Source organism: Cynocephalus volans, chromosome 16 (genome assembly GCF_027409185.1).
Source record: "Cynocephalus volans isolate mCynVol1 chromosome 16, mCynVol1.pri, whole genome shotgun sequence".
NCBI lineage: Eukaryota > Metazoa > Chordata > Mammalia > Dermoptera > Cynocephalidae > Cynocephalus > Cynocephalus volans.
The window spans coordinates 5,534,455-5,555,988 of record NC_084475.1 but is presented as its reverse complement, the minus strand read 5'-3'; the positions used below and the strand labels follow the sequence as shown (position 1 = coordinate 5,555,988).

The following is a 21,534-nucleotide window of genomic DNA, read 5'->3' as shown; positions in this document are numbered from 1 at the left end:
TGTTTGTATCCTAAATTTCAATACTAACTGGTTTTATACCTGTTGTTAATGATGGGGTTAATAGTGTCCTTAAATATAAAACCATGCTTGGAGTAAATACACCACAGGTAGGAGGGCTGGAGGAAATTTTAAAAGGCTCTTTAGTGTTTGAGGGGCTAAGTGGCAATAGAGCATAAAAGGAGAAAGCAGATGGACAGATTGTACAGGGCTTTGAAGTTATGTAAAAATTTAGGGAAAGATCCTTATAGCAATTAGATATCTCTGAGGGTTTTAAGAAGGACAGTAAAGAGAATTGTTGATTTGGGAGAGGGAAAGGGAAAAGGGAAGGGCAGATATGGAAAAATCAGGAAGCTTTTCTAGTAAGAGATACTGGTGTCTTAGATTAGCCTTGCGTATATTGAGTTTGATGTGCCTGTGAAACATCCAAGATAATTCATTGAAAATAGTTGAGTCTTGGATCAATAATGGCCTAAAAATGATACATTATGTCATATATTTAGTAGTATTCTGGATATTTCCACTCTATAATGACCTTAACAGTGAATTGATTCTTAACATTGACTCAATTAACAATGGAGAAAAATCTCAGTCAAGGGGATCAGGTCTTGTCAGTGGGAAGGAAAACAAACTGCTTATAATGGGGAAAGGGATACAAAGGGAGATGATAAAAATTCGGACAGAGTTTTTCCCAAACAGCAAATCTCAACTCACTAGTGGACTGTGAAGTCAATATAGTGGGTATAAACCTTCATTAAAACAACAACAAAAAAACCATTCAACAGAAAATATCAGAATGCATCATACATAATAAGTGTAAAAAAAAAATCTGAAAAACCACTGTATTAGGATATACTAAGGGAGAGAGGGAACTTGTAGTGGACTTCCTATGTGCCAGAAACTACATTAGACTCTTTACATACATTACTATATTTAGTTCTTAAAACTATCTTGTTAAACAGAATATTTCTTTTTTTTTTTTTTTAAATTTTTATTTTATCGATATACATTGTGGCTGATTATTGCTCCCCATCACCAAAACCTCCCTCCCTCCCTCCTCCTTCCCCCCCTCCCCCCCAACAATGTCTTTTCTGTTTGCTTGTCGTATCAACTTCAAGTAATTGTGGTTGTTATATCTTCTCCCCCCCACCCCCGGTTTTGTGTGTGTGTGTGTGTGTGTGTGTGTGTGTGAATTTATATATTAATTTTTAGCTCCCACCAATAAGTGAGAACATGTGGTATTTCTCTTTCTGTGCCTGACTTGTTTCACTTAATATAATTCTCTCAAGGTCCATCCATGTTGTTGCAAATGGCAGTATTTCATTCGTTTTTATAGCTGAATAGTATTCCATTGTGTAGATGTACCATTTTCCGTATCCACTCATCTGATGATGGACATTTGGGCTGGGTCCAACTCTTGGCTATTGTAAAGAGTGCTGCGATGAACATTGGGGAACAGGTATACCTTCGACTTGATGATTTCCATTCCTCTGGGTATATTCCCAACAGTGGGATAGCTGGGTCGTATGGTAGATCTATCTGCAATTGTTTGAGGAACCTCCATACCATTTTCCATAGAGGCTGCACCATTTTGCAGTCCCACCAACAATGTATGAGAGTTCCTTTTTCTCCGCAACCTCGCCAGCATTTATCGTTCAGAGTCTTTTGGATTTTAGCCATCCTAACTGGGGTGAGATGGTATCTCAGTGTGGTTTTGATTTGCATTTCCCGGATGCTGAGTGATGTTGAGCATTTTTTCATATGTCTGTTGGCCATTTGTATATCTAAACAGAATATTTCTCTTCCCATTTTAAAGATGAGGAAAATTAGGCTCAGAATAACTTCTTGCCTAAAATCCAATGGCTAATGAATATCTGAGTTGAGATTCTCTTTTATACCATTCTGCTGTTCTTATATTACTGTTGTAGGCAAGCTATGAAACTCTTAGGAGAAAGACAAATGGGTGATCTAAAAAATCTAACTTACAGAAGATCCTACCCATCGACTTTTTTAGCCTCATGTTCTCTTAGATATCCTTCTCCAAAACACAGGAGCTCCCACTGTGGCAGAGGAGGCCACTGAGCAAATGGGAAAATAGGTTACATCTAGCAATATCAACTCTGATCAACTGACAGGTCAGCTAGGAGCACAGTGTTGACAAGAATTCTGAGCTTGGTTTAGCAGGATTGAGTACTGTGATAGATCAGTGATGTTGACTATAGCTGTAAATCAGAGGAGTGGCAGGTATTTGCTACTTTTGGTAAAGTAGAATCAGACAGATCTACCAGTTACTGCCTGTGGACACCAGTCTTCATCTATAAAATGGCAACAGCACTGTCTACTTTATAGGATTACTGAAGATTAAATAAGTAACAACATTAAGTACTTAGAGTACCTAGCACACAGTAAGAAATCAATAAATAGTAAAATTACTGTTGTCATTATTACTGAGCAGGGATAGTATCTGCTCTCACTGCACTAAAATTCTAAAATCCCCCTGAGAACCTGACAGCACTCTGAAGAGATGCTAATTTCCTTATATCCCATTACCTCAGAGCCAAGGTAAGGTTGGTTTCCACCTTACTTCTCAAAACTATTCTCGAGCATTACTCCTCGTCCTTTTGTGTAAGTCTCTGATCATGAGATTCACACCCTTCCTTGTAACTCCCAGCTACTAAATTCAGAACACTCTGCTTCATTAATGAAAGAATTTTGCAACTGGTTTGTGGTCTTTCCTACCTTATTCCCATACATCTACCAATTCTACCTTATCTGAATTTCTGGTACCCTGATCTCTCTCTATCCTCTCTTATTTACCAATCACCCCGTCTTAACTTTCCTGTGTAGTTTACATTTCCTGGCCCACATCTTGTCTATATTCTCAACATTCTTATCCCTTGTCCTGTTTTGCCATGCGTGTCAAACCCCAAGTATCTACCTTTGTTATGCTTACAGTTAGGTTAGTAAGTACTTACTACTAGAGAAAAATCATACAACTGAGCAGGAAGGTTCCACTATCAATTCATGTAGGAACATACAACATACACAAAAATAAAGCTCATCTACAAGCATTAAAAAATAAAAATTCTTGGCAAGGGACTATAGAAAAAGTAAAAAAGCTGTATTAAATAAACAAACAAACACCTGAATAAAAAGAAGGCAACATTGTTTCTGGTTGGGAAAGATATACAAGTATATATAGTAGAATGTCAATACTTCCTAAATTAATGGACTTACATGGTTACAGGTCAGCATTGACCAAAATCTTTGTGTATTTTTAAAGCAATAATAAAATGCACACGGAAAAATGAAAAGATAAAAAAAGAGGGTAAAGATTTCTTATTAAAGAATGAATCAGAAAAAAAAGCAATGATGGAAGATATGCCTTACTAAATATTAAAAGACAATATAAAGTGTTAATTATAAATGATGTGATATTGGGTTAAAAACAGAAAATTAACTAATGAAACAGAGGAGAGATTCAGGAGGCAGAGCCAAACATTTTTAAAAATTTAATATAAAAAACCAAGTAAAATACCATGAAGGAGAAAAAATCCCACTATTTAATAAATAATATTAAAGAAATTAAGTAATATGTAAAATAAAAGAAACTTTGGCTGGCTTATATCTTACTCAGTATACTATTATTCATTCTTTAAAAATGTTTTAAACTACCAAGAACCATATATTCATTTTATCTGCAAAAAAGACAATTTTCCAGCTACTGAAACAAAAGGAAAAATTATAAATGACAAAGCTAATGAGTTCAACTACATAAAAATTTTAAGCATCAGAATAAAAATCAATAGAACTAATGCCCTACCGACACCCACAACCAGCCCAGCAGTGACCACCAAGCCACCGCAGGAAGCGCCCCAGGCTCTCCTGAGCCAGGGCAGTGGGGGGCCTAGGGCCTTGGCCATGCCTCCCGGACATGTGCAACCAGCCCAGTGACAACCACAAAGCCACAGCAAGAAGGGCCCAGCATTCCAAAGCTGGGACAGTGGGGGGCGAGGGCTTTTGCCACACCCCCCTGACACCTGCACCCAGCCCAGCAATGAACAAGCCACTGATGGAAGCCCCTCGGTCTCCCCTGTGGGAATGAGGGGTATGCCACAGGCCTCAGTCCTGCCCCTCCTCCTTCCATCCCATTTCCTTCCCCTTTCCTCTCTCCCCCTTCCTCCCAACTGCTCTGCAACAACATCCTAGAATGTAAAACATAATATTAAAATTACATTTTCTTTTTTTTTTTTAAAAGATGACCGGTAAGGGGATCTTAACCCTTGACTTGGTGTTGTCAGCACCACGCTTAGCCAGTGAGCGAGCCAGCCATCCCTATATGGGATCCGAACCCGTGGCCTTGGTGTTATCAGCACCGCACTCTCCCGAGTGAGCCACAGGCCGGCCTTAAATTACATTTTCTTTAAAAAAAAATCACTGGAATTAAGATTAAAAAGCAACAATTTAGGGCATATATGCAATAAACAAAGATATAGCTTGCAGAAATGGGAATAAATTTAAAACAAACACTTGAGAAAATACTCAAATTCCTAATAATTCTAAAAACATAAGCCAAAACACTTCACATTTCTCAAGCAAATAAAAATACATTAAAATGGTCAAATCTAAGCCTCATTCTAGATGAGAATGGGCACCATTGATCATGGTGTCCAAAATTGTTAATGTGGCTAAATTGAGACACAGGTTATGCTTCCATCACAGTAAATGTATTGCAGTGGTGACAATGAGACCTGTAACATTTTTCTATAAGCTCTTGACAAAATGGACCAACAAAAATGTTGACTTCAATATTAGAAACTAATAAAGAATAATATATTTTAGATCATTTGCCAAAATATTATGTACTTTCTGCAATTCCATTTCTAGGGCCCTAAAGTAAATTGCTTAAAGAAATAAAGATCCCAAAGATTCTTGACGGGGAATTTTTGAAGTCATCGGTTTGTCCATATTAAAGTGGAGATAAAAGCCCACATAAAAGAATTAATGGGCTAAAAGAATGACTGGATTAAGCATCAGTTCTTTTAAAAAGGGCTGTCTTGAAGAGAAATCTTGACTGAAGCTTTATTTATTTATTTATTTTTATTTATTTATTTTTTTAAAAGATGACCGGTAAGGGGATCTTAACCCTTGACTTGGTGTTGTCAGCACCACGCTCAGCCAGTGAGCGAACCAGCCATCCGTATATGGGATCCGAACCCGGGGCCTTTGTGTTATCAGCACCGCACTCTACCGAGTGAGCCACGGGCCGGCCCTTGACTGAAGCTTTAGACGTGACCTTGATGGGCATCAGCAGGAGTCACAACATGTGAAATTCCTTGAATAGAAATTTATTGACTTTAAATAATTTTGCCTAATGTCACAAATAATTAAACCCTTTACACTGTTGTAGAAAGTCAAAAAAAAAAAAAAAAAGTCAAATCTGATGCTGATAGGACAACAAAAGGACTATGAAGGAAGTTGTATTTTTAAACTGTTGGTGACATCCAGATGATTATACCTTTCTCTGCTGGATTAACAACTGGGCAAAAGGAAATTTGTTGTAGAACTGATCATAACCTTTGACGTGTAATCTCATTTTAGAATATATAACCCAAGGAAATAATTCAAAAGAAAAAAAAAGCTGTGCACAATTATCTATATCAGCATCTTAGAAAGAGAATTATAATAATTTAATGACAGAAACAAAATATACATTATCAGTAATGCTTATTAAGCATTTATTACCGTGCCAGATGGCTATGCCAAGTGCTTTAAACACACTCATTTAAATTTTCTATTCTATGAGGCAATTATCATTATTTTTATTTTGTATGTGAAAAATCTGAAATGCTTAGACATTAAGTAACTTGTCCAAGTTTACACAACTGTATATTTAAGTGATAAGTTTAGGGGGCTGGCCCGTGGCTCACTCAGGAGAGTGTGGTGCTGAGAAAACCAAGGCCATGGGTTCGGATCCCATATAGGGATGGCCGGTTTGCTCACTGGCTGAGCGTGGTGCTGACAACACCAAGTCAAGGGTTAAGATCCCCTTACCAGTCATCTTAAAAAAAAAAAAAAAAGTGGTAAGTTTAGGATTTATACTGAGGCTGTAGACTCAATCCATGCTCTTAGCCACAGATTATAGACTCTAACTCTGTTCTAATTAAAAACATGAAAGAAAATACCTAAAGACTGTAAAATCATTAAGTAAATCATAGTATATAAACCTGAATCAACTCTATACAGTTATTAAAAAGTAACATGTAAAGGAGCTACGTAGATACAAGGTAAAGCTTTTACGAACTAGTGTCAATCATAAAGAAAACAAGAGAATGATATCCAGAATCTTGTTAGTCACAAAACCTGATAGAATTCCACATTTTATTCATTTATGATTGTATAGAAATGAATAGATTACTAACCTTCTGCATATAGTCGTTCTGCAAGGAAAACTGCGTCTCGGTAAGCATAGTGGTTTAGTGCTTGCCATATAGCAGCCTGTAAGTGGAGGGAAAAAAAAACAAATATACATACATATAGAGTTTCAAGGTAGCTCCTAGCACAGAGTCTTGCACATAATACTCCAATTAATATCCCTAATTTAAGTGATGAAACCCCAATGCCCACATTGCAAACTCCACAGTGTTTTAGCTAAGGTTCTTCATACTATGGCTCCTATCTGAACTTACACATTCAACTCTCATGGACTTTTAGGCTTCTGTGCCTTTGTACATCCTTTTTCTTCATCTAGGATTGTGGGCTCCCTCACTGACCTCCCCTTATAAATTGCTCATCTCTAAGACCTAGTTTAAAGAACATCTACTCCATAAAGTTTTCCTGGCTGATCTCTAGCCATTTTTTTTTTTTTTTTAACATACTTCATCTATTAGAACACTCATATTACAGTTCTTTACAGGTCTGCCTACCCTACTAACCTACAAGCTCTTAACGACAGTGGTTCTCAACCATTTTTCATGGTACACATGAGGGAGATGTTCCAATGTACAGTATGTCACCCTTCCACAAAAACATTCCCCCACCTATTACCTTCAATGCTCCCCAATTCTCACACACTAAAGGAAGCATACTGCAGTGCAAATGAGTAAAGTTATCATAAGGAATAACTTTTAACCTATTTGAATGTTTTCTTTTTTTTTAAGTTATAAAACGTAATAAAGTATATATAATAAAAGGACATTTTAAATAACAGTAAACAGAGAGCTGGCCAGTTAGCTCAGTTGGTTAGAGTGCAGCTTTATAACACCAACATTACATGTTTGGATCTTTCTACTGGCCAGCCACCAGGAAAAAAAAAAAAAAAAAAAAAAAACCCAATAAAAATATTCAGACCCATGTACTCACCACCTAGCTCAAGAAATAAAATATTACCAATATCTTTGAAGCCCTCTATGTGTTCCTCATTGACAACATAATCTCTTCCTGCCCTAAAGAGTAAAACCACCACCCTGAATTTTGTTTATCTTTCTTTTGGTTTTCTTCACAATTTTTTACATTTGTAAGTATCATCCCTAAGCAGTATAACATTTAGTTTTCCCTGTTTTTGAACTTTAAATAAATACAATCATATATATTCTACTATGATTTGCTTTTAAAACCCAATATTATGTTTTGAAAATTCACTCTCGATGTGTGTAGCTGTAGTTCATTCATTTTCATTGCTGAATAAATATTTCCATTGTATAAATATACCAAAATGTATTTTTATCTATTTTACAGCATATGGACATCTGGGTTATTTCGAGAGAGAGAGAGAGAGAGAGAGAGAGAGAGAGAGAGAGAGAGAGAGAGAGAGTGTGTGTGTGTGTGTGTGTGTGTGTGTGTGTGTGTGTGCGCGCGCGCTCATTTATTTATTTATTTATTTATTTATTTATTTATTTTTTGTCTTTTTCGTGACCGGCACTCAGCCAGTGAGTGTACCGGCCATCCCTATATAGGATCCGAACCCGCAGCTGGAGCGCCGTTGCGCTCCCAGCACCGCACTCTCCCGAGTGAGCCATGGGGTCGGCCCTGTGTGTGCAATTATAACAATGCTGCAGCAAACACTTTTTTTTTTTTTTTTTAAGGTTAGTCAAGTGAAGCAATGGGAGTAGAGAAGGAACAAAGAAATCTATAACTGGTTGTCATCTATTAGTCGCAAACAGCACTGCACTCAGACCAGTCCAGCGAACACTCTTATATTCATTTCTTGGGGTAAACATTTAAGAGTCTCTCCAAATTAGGATATATACTTAGGAATGAAATTACTGGGTTGTTGAATATGCATGTGTTCACCTTTACTAGGTAATGCCAAATCATTTTCTTAAATTGTTGGTTTAATTTACACTCCCACTAGTAATACTCATATATGAGTTCTCATTACTCCACATCCTTGCCTACACTAAGTATTGTCAAACTTTTAAATTTTTACCAATCTGATAGAATGAAAGCCTCCAATTAATTTTTTAAAAATAAATCATTCATAAACTTACATATTTTTAGTAATAACCTACTTTTGAGATATTTCACAACTGATTATGATATAACAGTGTTATTTTTTATTTTAGCATGTACAACAGCTCACAATTTGTTGGATAATTTAACAAATAAGGGTTACAACAAAAGCAGTAAAATGTGGTAACCAATCACTAGCTAACATTATGATAGTACATCTAGATTACATTGTGATTAACATGCCTTGAGTATAGTAAAGGCTCAATAAATGTTACTGAATGAACAAGCAAATATTTAACAATATTGCTATAAGTATTACTAGTTATAATTTTTAAATCAAAAGTTCTAGTAGTAGTCGATAACTTAGCCCACAGATATTTTTTTCTATCTCCTCAAGAAAGAATAGTGTTGAACTTAGTTTGGGATCTCCAGAGCTTCTTATTTAACCTTATTGTCTCTAGAGCTTAAATTTTATATAGTCTTAAAGATGTTTGACTTGACCATTCCTATCCAGATACAAGTGAAAGGAGAAAAGAGGGCCGGCCCGTGGCTCACTCGGGAGAGTGCGGTGCTTATAACACCAAGGCCCTGGGTTCGGATCCCATATACGGATGGCCGGTTCGCTCACTGGCTGAGCGTGGTGCTGACAACACCAAGTCAAGGGTTAGATCCCCTTACCGGTCCTCTTAAAAAAAAAAAGAAAGGAGAAAAGAATTGTTTCTTTTGAGTAAACTATTCACAGACAGCATTCTCCCCCTCCAACATCAGTGTTCTTAACCCAGTTATTTCTGGCTACTTCAAAGAACTATCTAAAACTTTGCTACTTAAAGTATGGTCCTTAGAGCACCAACACTGGTATCACACGGGAGCTTTCCAGATGTGTAGAATCTCAGACTCCACTCCAGATCTTCTAAATCCAAATCTGCACTTTAAACAAGATCCCTAGGTGATTTACATGCACATTAAAGTTTGAAAAGAAGGGATCAAAAAGATATATTCTAATTAAAAAACTCCTTGCTCAATAGAATCCACAAAACCAGAGGTTGTCTCATCCAATGTTAATTCAAGCTGTTATGAGTAAAACAATCTCTTAATCATTCAGGCCATGTCCCTTTGAATTAGGCAAGTTCCAAGGCCTCTTGTAGGTCCTCAATTTCTTTCTTGGTCCTAACCCAATTCACATACCTATTAAAATATCCTATCCATCAATGGAAGTTAATCATGAATATCATCTTCCTCCTACAAATCACTCAAATTAGGTGGGCTACAAGGAAATCTCCCTTTGGTCTGAAATTTAATATCGACTCCCACTTCACTTTCCCCCAATATTTTTAGAAGTAGTTGGCATATCCTGTAAAATGATTCCAACGATGTACATAAAAATGTGAGACAGTTTCTAGGCTGCTCTAAATCAGGGAAATCCTGGAATTTCCAGATGCTTATAGACTGTGTAACAAAGATAATTTGTTGCCAAAAAGGCTGATTTATCCCAACATTCCCATTCATAATTTCCAGAAGACAAAGGAGTTCATACAACTGTAATTCTGCCATACTTCAGTGCTTTGCCAGCTGTCACATATACTTGTTTTCGTAATACCTCAACATGAATTAATACCGCAATGCCCCTCAATCTCAAAGAAAGGAATATTAGAATACCGAAATATCACACCACACTACAAGGACCAATTACTAATTGAAGGGTTCTCTCTATTACTTGGGAAATAAAGAAGATGGGAAGAGAAAAAAACAGAAGGCCCCTAAATACCAATAGGACCTGTTAAGAGGGTTTGTTAGATCACAATATGATTTTCCCCCAATTACAGCCACTTAAATAAAAAAAGGTACCAAATATGTTGAAACAGCCAGAACCTCCAATAAAATGTTCCACTATATCTGCTGCTGATTACTCTTCCATATAACATTAGCCAGGGTTCCCACTCCTTTACTTATGACAGCATTTGCCTGTGATGGATATCAACAACATACTTACCTATTTCAAGTACAAAGGTATAACTATTGTGTGAAGAATTTTTTTTACTGACTGTGGCATGACTTAACATGAATGATAAGGCAATGAGGGAGTATTTTTCCCCCTTTTTTCTTTTTTAATTTTTCTGAACTGGAAGGCTCTAGTACTCATTCATTCAATAAATACTTTCTGATTGCCTACTATATGTCAGGCACTTTCTAGACTTCAGAAGTATAGCCATGGGCCAGCCCCGTGGCGCACTCGGGAGAGTGCGGCGTTTGGGAGTGCAGCAGCGCGCGGGTTTGGATTCTATATAGGAATGGCCAGTGCACTCACTGGCTGAGCGCGGTGCGGACAACACCAAGCCAAGGGTTGCGATCCCCTTACCGGTCACAAAAAGACAAAAAAAAAAAAGTATAGCAATGAACAAATAATTTCTGTTGTCATGAAGTACATTTTCCTATGTCTAGATCAGTGGCTCTCAACCCTGGCTTGATGATGCTGTACCCCAAACCCACTGAATCACAATCCCTGGAAGCTGGGATTGAGTTTAGGTATCATTATTTTTAAACCTTTCTACTGCTTTCTACTGCTGATATATAAGTATTAAGGGTTCAGAACCATTCTACTTTTCTAGATAAGTAGTTCTCTTCTCTTTTATAGCACATTCTTTTGAAAACTTATGAAAGTTACGGATGTCCTCCCCAGATAAAAGCATATTTTGCATATATGCTGAAAATCTACATACTGTTTTAGGAATTCATAGATACCCTAGTCCATTAAGAATCACAGATGTAGTTGGTGGGAGACAGTATTAGAGCCTGATGTATATAATAGGTGCTCAATAAAAATTTGTGAAATTAAATTTAGATACTTAAAAGAAAGGGGAAAAGGGCAAATTAGCCTTTTCATACACAGAAAGGTGCTTTCTCTTTTGCACATTAGAGACATTACATTTCTCATTTGCACATTACTAGCACCTTGAGAAGCACTGCTGCTGCCAGGACTGAGAGGTGTTCCTTGTTGAAATTCAAAATGTCTTTTACCATATAGTCACAGATGATAGGTAAGTATACAATGAAATAATGAATGCATTGGTAATTCAATTTGGGTACATTATGGATTAAAACGGTTTTAATGGGCTTGTTAGTAAATCTAACCAACATTTACAGAATTGCTCCTAAAGAAAGGTATCTAGAATCTATCCCCTTTTTCTAGCCCCAGTCCATAATAGAATCTTCTTTCACACTTAAATAGTCTTCTAAATGGTTTCCTTGCCTACAAGCTGTGTTTTAACTCATCCTGTCCCAGAACTACCTTCCTCAAACACAAATATCAAGTGAGAGGCTTGGGTTCAAATTCCTAATCTACAACTTTCGCATCCCACCAAAGCTGCATGGGATATAGAATCAGAAAAATCCTTCATTAGTCACTAAAAATCCACTATACTTTCATACTTCAAAGTCTTTGCTAACATTGTTGGCCTCTGTTTGGTCTGTCCTTTCTCTTCAATTTCTTTCTTTTTTTTTTAAAGATGACCAGTAAGGGGATCTTAACCCTTGACTTCATGTTGTCAACACCACTCTCCCAAGTGAGCTAACGGGCCATCCCTATATAGGGATCTGAACCCGTGGCCTTGGTGTTATCAGCACCACACTCTCTCAAGTGAGCCACAGGCCGGCCCTTTGTCTTCAGTTTCTGTCTCCAGAGATTTTAGTCATTCTTTCTTCAAAATTCAGCATAGATGTTGCCCTGCCTTTCATGAAGCCTTCCCAGATCTATCCCATAAAATATTAATTGCTCCATTCTTTGAGGCTCTAGACAATTTTGTTTATACTTTTTTTTTGGTGGCTGGCAGGTATGGGATTGAGCCCTTTACCTTGGTGTTATTACACTGTACTCTAACCACCTGAGCTATCTATCTGGCCAGCCCTGTACTTTCTTGTATCAGGCTGTTTATGAGAATTATTTGGTTATATTATTTGGCTATCTAGATTGAACCTTCTTTGGGACAAAAACCAGATTATATTTTTGTCTATAATTCCCCGATTATCCTAGTTAACTAGTTATTTCCTTAGTTATCCTAGATAACTGCCTTTAACAGTGAATGTTTGAAAAATGTCTATTAGATGAGTACATGTTTTGGAACTTCAAACATTTTCCATTTACTGACCTAAACTTTTAGAAACCCAATCTGGAGCTAAAACAAACTTAGGACAATCCTATTATAATTAACTTTTACTAATACAAATAAAAGGGAACATTAATGTTGACAATATAAAACAGTACAAAATAACATCTAATTTTTCCTTGCCATAATAAGCAAAACATTAAAAAGGAAAAGAAGCAAGAATCTGGCAAGGGTGATTTGGTTCAAATTCTGACAGAGGGTTAGAACAAATCAGGCTTTGGGGTAATAAAATCTTAGTATTATGATCTATAAATACTTAGAAGATATCCAGATTTTCTTGCTTAATTGCAGCCTAGAACATGTATACTTCTCTCAATCCTACTCACATCATTTATCTTGTTATCTTACTCGACATGCCTACCACTTTCAAAAAACAACATTTATCCATTCAGTAAACATTTACTGAGCACTGCACCTACTTTGTTTGTTACACAATCCTGCTTTCAGCAGAAAACAAATAACAAAAAATACTAATCAACTTGAGAAAATAAAGTTCACCATGTGGGCTGTACAAAGCAAAGCCTTAAAACATTTAGAATTTTCAGGTCTCTACTGACAATAAGAAATTGTAAGTAAGCCAGCCATTATTCCATAGGTGCCTATTTAATCACTGTCATCGTGGGCGCTTCTGTTTTCTTATCACACAATTAGGAAGCTAAACCTTAGAACAAAAATATGTGGGGTTGGAAAGGGCCAATATAAGGCCACATTTAAATATACCACAGAATCACTGCTATCTAGCTTACATCTCCTCTACCCTATAATACAACAAAGATATAGATAAAAGGTAATGTGATAAATGAAAGGTATTCTACTCAGAGAATCTCAACATTTGAATTGCCTAACAACTCCAAAAAATGTCATTCAGAAAACAACAGGCTAAAGGGTATTCAAATCTAATTTGATTCAACAATTATTTCTTGAATGCTTAATATAATCTCCACATCCCAGTACTGGGTAGATAAAAAGGATCCCTTTGACAGTTACTAATCAAGATGACTAAGTCATTTCTCTGAGCTTTAATCACCTGAAAAATAAAGCTTAAAAACACCTGCCTCTGAGATAGGTATGTGAAAGTCTAAGTCAGTGCTTGGCTAAATTCTAAACCTGCACAGAAACAGACTTGGTCTTCTGGTGTCCTACCAGACCAGACTAGTGTTCTGGAACCATGCATTTAGGTATCTTTCAAAATGACATTCACTTAAATGAGGCAACTGCAGTAATAATAAAAGAAACAAAATAAACATTTACATTTTTATGGCAAACCATATTTTTACTCTGAACTCTTTTCCATCCTATGATCCATTCCTTCTCCGTGAACTTTTCACAAATCAGATCTGATCTTGTTACCCCCTTTGCTTAAAATCCTTCAGGGGCTTCTCATTACCCTTATGATGAAAACCACAGCCATCAAACTAGGCAGTGTGGTATAGCCCCTGCTTACCTCTCCGGTTCATTTTTTATCACATTTTCTTTGTTATCATGTTTCGACTTTTATCATGCTCTCTGTGCTAGCACCACATCAGATTTCTTTTAGCTCCTCAAACCTGCCACGGTCCCCTCTGCCACAGGTCCTCTATACATGCAGTTCACTTTACCTGGCACACTCTTCTCTTCCTCCAAACTATGCAAATTCTAGTCATCCTTTGGATCTCTTTCTCAGAGAGGGCTTTCTTGGGACCCCCAGATGAGACTAGGGATCCTCATTATACACTCTAATAGCACCAAGTACCTTTTCTTTGTAATACTTCTCACTGTTGTCATTTTGCGTTAATTTAGGAGAGCATTTATGTCTTCCTCACTATATTATAAATAACATCCATTTTTGCTCACTATTATACTCTCAGCATCTATTATATGCTTTTAAAGCAGGTGCTGAGTAAACGTATGTTGACTGAATGAACAAAATGATTTTTAACTTCTGGCAGTCCTCCCTTTGTTAGCATCCTCATATGTTAGTCTTAGCCTTGAGTTTCTCTGTATTCCCAATAATTAAGGATCTCTGGGAGTCTCTATTGAAAGAAACTCTGTGATGAGCAGAAGAATTATTCTATAATATAAATGATTACCAACTCATTACTACTTTGTAAAATCTGGGGATTTCCTAAGAACCTATGTGTTTACTTTGTTGTAAGTGAAAGAAAATGGAGATTAGAAAGACGATACCCAGGATTTGATGGTGGGGACCTGTGCTCAGATTTGCCAGCACTTCCAGCAGTATGACGTTGGGGGAAATAACTAACTTTTCTCAGCCTCAATTTCCTCATCTGAAAAATGGGGCTGTTTCTTGGAGTTGTTGCATGGATTAACTGTGCTCCTAGTATATCGACTGGCACAGATTAGGCACTTAAAACCCTTTCCTTGGGCCAGCCCGTGGCTCACTCGGGAGAGTGTGGTGCTGATAACACCAAGGCCACGGGTTTGGATCCCATATAGGGATGGCTGGTTAGCTCACTGGGTGAGCGTGGTGCTGACAACATCAAATCAAGGGTTAAGATCCCCTTACTGGTCATCTTTTAAAACAAACAAACAAAAAAACCCTTTCCTTTCCAATCTCTTAATATAAACAAATTGAATAAATACAGATTTCAGTATATAACGTCCCCCCAGCTTATCTGCTACAATTGCTTATTTAGTTACATAAAAACCACAAAAGACCTAAATGATTCACTAGCTACTTTAGTACTATGGATCACCAAGAAAATTTGACACATATATACTAAAGTCATAAAGTCCTAGAACTTTGAATTTTTTTGTCTTTGAATTTCAAAAATTAAAGAAATGAGAGAGAAAAAATGTATCATATTCAAGAGTCCTATCCATTTCTGATTTAAAGCCAAGCTTTGCTCAGAACATCATTCCTTTATCACCAATTCTTAAGAGCATCAGAAAGAAGGAAGTCAGCCAACTCAAACTTCTATAAAGCCCAGAAGTAACACTTGCTGTGTGGAAAAATCCACATGCAACTTGCATCCCCACTCTGCCCAATCACCTCTAAGTCCCTGAATGATGGTATCAGGACTTGTGGGAGGAATGCAAAGGGGAACGGATTATTCTCTAAGGAACTACAAATTAGTAGCTGATGAGGAGGAGAGCGAAAATCAGCTTCCTGGTTATTCATCTATCTATGCCCAACTGATGGTGTGGGCCTCCCTCTAAAGGAATGGTACTCATTGCATCACCTCTAGAGATCTACAAATTAAAGCCAGATGGATGAAATGCTTCTGAAAGAAAGTTATGAAGCCAAATAGAGCAACACTCCTTCCCCCAGAAAATGTTTAAGGGAAATACCACTGATTAAATTAATGGGTTAGTCCCCATTGCATTAATTTAAAAGATAAATAAATCTATAGCATAAAGTTGCAAAATTTCTTACTTGTTAGCTATTCTTAAACATGAAACATTATTTTAAATATAAACAAACGTTTGTAAATTGTACTCAGACTTAAATGACCACTACAAATTGACTGTTTTGTTCTTGTTTTTGTCTAAAAAACTGCGGCCCTTTTTTTTTTTTTTTTTTAAGATTGTACAAGAAATGGGGCCAGCCCGTGGCTCACTCAGGAGAATGTGGTGCTGATAACACCAAGGCCTCGGGTTCGGATCCCATATAGGGATGGCCGGTTGGCTCACTGGCTGAGTGTGGTGCTGACAACACCAAGTCAAGGGTTAAGATCCCCTTACCAGTCATCTTTAAAAAAAAAAAAAAAAAAAAAAAAAAAAAAAAAGATTGTACAAGAAATGGATAATAAAAGCTTCAGACAATAAAAGAAGATACAAGGAAAATAACCCACTGAGGAATTTTTATACTATACATTATAATCTAATTTCGAGGACTCTAACTTTGTTTAGGTCGACATCAGTCATTCTCAATCTGGACAATTTTGTCCCACGCTGCACATTTAGCAATGTCTACGGAGCATTTTGGATTGTCACAAATGGAGGCAGCATCTAGTGGGTAGAGGCCAGAGATGCTGCAAAACACTCTACAATGCACAGCCCCCACAACAAAGCATTAGCTCGGCCAAAATGTTAATCTTAATGTCAAGATTAAGCCTTAAGCCTGGTCTACATTACCAGGTAGCTGGATTATTCTACCAGTTTGTATGTCTCTCTAACTCATGTCCCTTCCCTCCTTCCCAATAACACCAGATTACTATTCCCAAAATGGTGCTTTCATTACTTAATTCTGTTCAAAAACTCTTCTGCTCATATAATGGCTATTCATTACCAACACATTAGATTTAAACTTCTCAGCTTGGATATTAAGTCCCCTATAACCTGTTTCTACCTGGCTAGTAAACCTTACCTCTTCTTGCTGTCAATTCCCATTGTAGCCAATGTTATAATATTTTACTGTTCTCTTTGTTCTCTTCTCCCTAAACCCCATTCTCAACTCTGGTCTTTTGCTCATGCCATTCCATGCCAAGAATATTCTTTCTCTTGTCAATTCAAACTCTTCCTATCTTCTAAGGCTTTAAATTGTACTCCTTTGTATTAGTCCGTTTATTTTGCTTATAACAAAGTACATGGAACTGGGTGATTTAGAAAGAAAATGAAATTTATTGCTTACAGTTTCTGAAGCTGGGAAGTCCGAAGTCCATCTGGTGGTGGTGACAGTGACCCAGGGATCTCACAATGCAAGATGGTGGAAGCAGAGAGAGCAGAGAGAGAGCAAGAGAGACATACTCTCTTCTTTTAAAGCCCTCAGAACCACGCCCATGACTACCATTTTTAATCCATTTACTACTGCAGGGTCCTACAATCCAATCACCTCTTCAAGGCTCCACCTTTCAATTACCATAATAGGATTTCCCACTCTCTTTTAACAGTCACAGTGTGGCTGTGGCCTGTTCCTAATACATAAAACTTGGGGGGACACAATTCAAGTTTCAGTGAGTTTTGGGGGGACATAATTCAATCCACTACATCCTTCAACAACCCTTTCCCATTTTCCAGCCGACAAGAATCTCTTTCCTGAATTCCTTTATTATTACAAGGGTACTTCAAAAAGCTCATGGAAAAATATAATTAAAAGATAATATGAACCTTTCCACAAACTTTTTAAGTACCCTCATATCTGCGCAATCACATACATATTGACTTGTCACATTATCCAATTTTTCCTGTTAAGCATTCTTATTTTCTCAACAAGATTAGACTCCTCCAAAGATAAGGGGTTATGTCTCCATATTAATACTTGGTGGTCTCAGAAATATCTCCAACTTAATTTGTTACAGTTTTTTTTTTTTTTTTTTTTTTGGCAGCTGGCCACTACAGGGATGGAACTCTGGACCTTGGTGTTATCAGCACCATGCTCTAACCAACTGAGCTAACCAGCCAGCTCTAAAACAGAATTCTTAATTGCCCTGCTTCAAATCTGCCCCCTCAACCCCAACAAGTTTCTCCATTTCTAAAATGGCACCACCAAAATGAGATCCAAGCAGTCAATTTTTTTAGATGACTGGTAAGGGGATCTTAACCCTTGACTTGGTGTTGTCAGCACCACGCTCACCCAGTGAGCTAACCAGCCATCACTATATGGGATCCGAACCCGTGGCCTTAGTGTAATCAGCACCACACTCTCCCAAGTGAGCCACGGGCCAGCCCCAGCAGTCAATTTTTATACCCCTGCCCCCCTACAATCAATTTTCAATTTTCATGTCTCATTGGTTCTACCTCCCAAATATTTCTTGAATTTCTATACCTAAAACATCTCTCAAATTTATCTACTTTCCTACTCCACTACTACCATTTTAGTCTAGTTACCTTCCTCTCTAAGATTACTGTTTTTACTATTGTCCCCCTCCCCCATTACATTTCTCATACAGTAGACAAAATATGCTACTCTTTGAATCCATGTTAGATGCTGTCCCTGGACATCTTATCCCAAACCCAAAGCATTTCTTCACTATCTAATGATTTCTAAAATAATATTGTGTATACAGTACCCAATTACTATACTACTTATTAAAGTGATTTTCAAAAGGCTTGTTTACAACTTCATCCAACACTTCTGTGAAATCTTACTTCCAGGAATAATTGATAAATCTACATAAAATGTTTTTGCCTCTTTTAAAAAAAAATCTCATCAGATGTCTTTTATAAACCTCAAATTAGTACTGATTAAATCAGTCACTTAGGCTAGTGTGTCTTCTTCTCCAGTTACTATTAAAAAATAACTAACAGAACTTCCACCTCGTAATGAGAGATTTTTGTAAAGACTCAAATATAAAAGAATACTTTTCTATGAGAGGTGATTTGGGGAGAAGCTTATATTTAGGCATATATGATATATATCTGACTGGCTAGTCCCTGTTAAAACTTTAAAGAAGAAAAAAAGCAAAAAACAGTTGCTCATCTTTTTTGTCAACTTTTTCCTAATAATACCATGAACCCTGAGGCATTCCAAGAAAGAAAACTATTTTCCAATTTACTCTCATTCCTTCCCCAATACAAGCAATCTGTCATCACAGTTTTTTAAAAAAACTACAGTATCTTAAAAAAAAAACACAAAAAACATAAAGATGGTATCTCATATCTGTCCTTTTGAAAAATTTTTTCTATACAGATTGTTGACTATACCTATCCTATTTTTATTCTCTGCCTAATTCTTTCCATTTGCAGCACTACCCCTGATCGGTTGATCCAAAGTTAACTTGTTCCTTCCACTGCTCCAGAACCCTTCCTGAAAGGCTTCTTCTTATACTATAAATCACAGCCAAAATTCTCACCTAGCCATATCCTAAAACTTCTTACACCATCCCAAAATTTAAGGGATAAAGTGTGAAAAAGAAAAAAAAGACCAATTTGTCTTTTAAGCCTTAAAAATATCTAAGGGTACTACTGCTAAGTACTTTTTAAAGAAAAACAGGCAACCTGTTCAGTACTATTTAGAAAAAGGCTACACATTTCTTGTCTTTTCCATGCTGTTATACAGGTTGAAATTATTATTAAATAGTGCTTATACGTTAACAGTGCAACTAGTATATCACTTAAGAAGCCTTCTGAGGCCAGAGAAGGCAAAAGAATCATTAATTATTTTACTAAGACAAAATTACAAGAATATGAAACAAATTAAACTTGAGTAATCTGCTTATCCATTTAATCTCATGTTAGGTCTCAAAAAAATCTTAAAAGGGACTCTATACTGGCAAGAGGAATTTGGATGGGAAAAAGTACCTTGGAAAAACCGATGCAACTTACAAACAGGTAAATTTCTTAAGAGAGAATTCTGCATTAATTAATCCTAAAACTAATAGCCAATATACGTAAAGAGCTGGAAAAGAAGCCAAACTAGGAGAAATGAGTATTTCAGGCTGTGAGGAAAATTTAATAAAGTATGAAAGGAGTGATGTGCTAAAATATTTACTATTTGATATCACAGGCCTATTAAGGGCAATATGAAGGAATTTCTAAAATCGGTTTGCTTTAGAACTTCAAAATAAAGTCCATGACCCAATGACAGGAGTTGATAAGAGGTCAACTCTTCTGATCGAGTCAGAGATCCTACGGTGGGATGAAAGTCTCCCAGACCTGGTCCATCACCAAGAGACAAAAGATTCAGTTTCCTCAGATGGCAGGCGGGGAAATGACTTGGCACTACACCACACACTTAAAATCCAGTAGGGTTCCTTCCATGCCAACAGAGCACCATGCGTCAAAGCATACCTTGGTGTGGTAACGACAGTGAAGTGGATGGAAAAACCACTATTTGTCTTTAATATCCTGAACGCCTCTTAAACATGCTCACAATAAAACGCTCCTGAACCCATCACATATAATGGAAAACCCCAGATTTGCCCTTTCCACCCCCTCCCCTTGTATAGGTGCTTGCACCTCAGCACTGGGCCTTGGAGTTCTCTTCTCAGATCATCATTGTACAGTGAGAAATTCACTAAGCGAGAAAAGCAACGTGGGCTGCAAAGTCTTACCAAAATAGAAATTAGTATTAAAAAATACTGATCCTACCCGCCTCCACCCTCTACACAAAAACAAAACCAAAACCAAAAAAAAAAAAAAAAAAAAAGGCCCCGCAAACTTGCCCCACCATTATGAAGATCATACAAGCTCTGATCAAATGGGCTTCTCAAACATCCTTTAGGCAAAAGAGCACCTGGGGCGCGTTTTCGGCCCCTCATCTCTCGCTCCCGGCCAAGCCAGGCCCCTAGACTGACAGGAGGGGCTCGCCGGACGCTGGCTCCGACGGGAAAGCAGCCATTATCGCCGAACCGCACTCACACTAGGGGTGGAGGTAACGTAGGACCGGAGGCGACACAGCTCAGGTTGCGGGCAAGGCCTCCGAACTGACGAAAGACGGGCAGGACCCGACAGAGGGGAGGCGGGAGAGGCAGCCAGGCCTAGGCCGCACCAGGCCGCGGAGTGGCCAGACGCTGCTCTCCGACCTCAGAGAAGAGCGTTATCGTTACCTGGACGGGTTCCTGCAGCACCGTCATCCTTAAGGCTCAGGCCCACTTTCTGCAGTGCCTCAGGCCCCCCCCGTAGCGGCTCCGGCCCGGCCAGCCCCGGCTCATTTAAACTCACCAGCGACCGTTACCGGGGGATGGGGGAGGCCGAGCGATTGCCGAGTACCTCCGAGCGGGATACGGAAATACCCGAAGTGGAGAGACGCGAGAAGGAGCCAGACGGAAAAGCCCGAAGGGGGCCGAAAACACCCGAGGCGAGTCGGCGGAAGAGGAGCCCGTTGCCGGAAATTGTCGAGGATTACCGGAAACGGCCGAATCTGACGCCGCGCGTAGTTTCCTCTTCTCAGCCACGCCTTCACCCACGCACGCCCCGCCCAATCTGCCGCCCCGTCGTGGGCCACGCCCAATCAGCAGCGGCAGGCAGGGCGTGGAGTGACCCAGCGGGCGGGGAGCGTTACGTGGCGGTGCTGCTGGCTCTATTCGCCACTCCGCCCTTCTGG

At 38.1% G+C, this 21,534-nt stretch overlaps 1 protein-coding gene and 1 non-coding gene across 6 annotated transcripts in view; one reads left to right on the top strand and one right to left on the bottom strand.

Annotated features, from left to right (window-relative positions):
* Window positions 1-21,192, bottom strand: part of CDC27 (cell division cycle 27) — a 64,447-nt gene extending 43,255 nt beyond the window's left edge. For all 5 annotated transcript variants that reach the window (XM_063080575.1, XM_063080576.1, XM_063080579.1 and 2 more), the window contains exons 1-2: window positions 21,038-21,192; window positions 6,420-6,495 (exon numbers count right to left, since the gene is read on the bottom strand). In XM_063080575.1, the coding sequence (XP_062936645.1) occupies window positions 6,420-6,495; window positions 21,038-21,064 (103 nt within the window). In that variant the 5' untranslated portion in view covers window positions 21,065-21,192. The remainder of the gene's footprint in view (window positions 1-6,419; window positions 6,496-21,037) is intronic.
* LOC134365328 (small nucleolar RNA SNORA1) lies at window positions 4,626-4,759 on the top strand. The gene has a single exon (XR_010022033.1). It is a non-coding gene; the product is annotated as a small nucleolar RNA SNORA1 (small nucleolar RNA).
* Window positions 21,193-21,534: the final 342 nt, after the last annotated feature.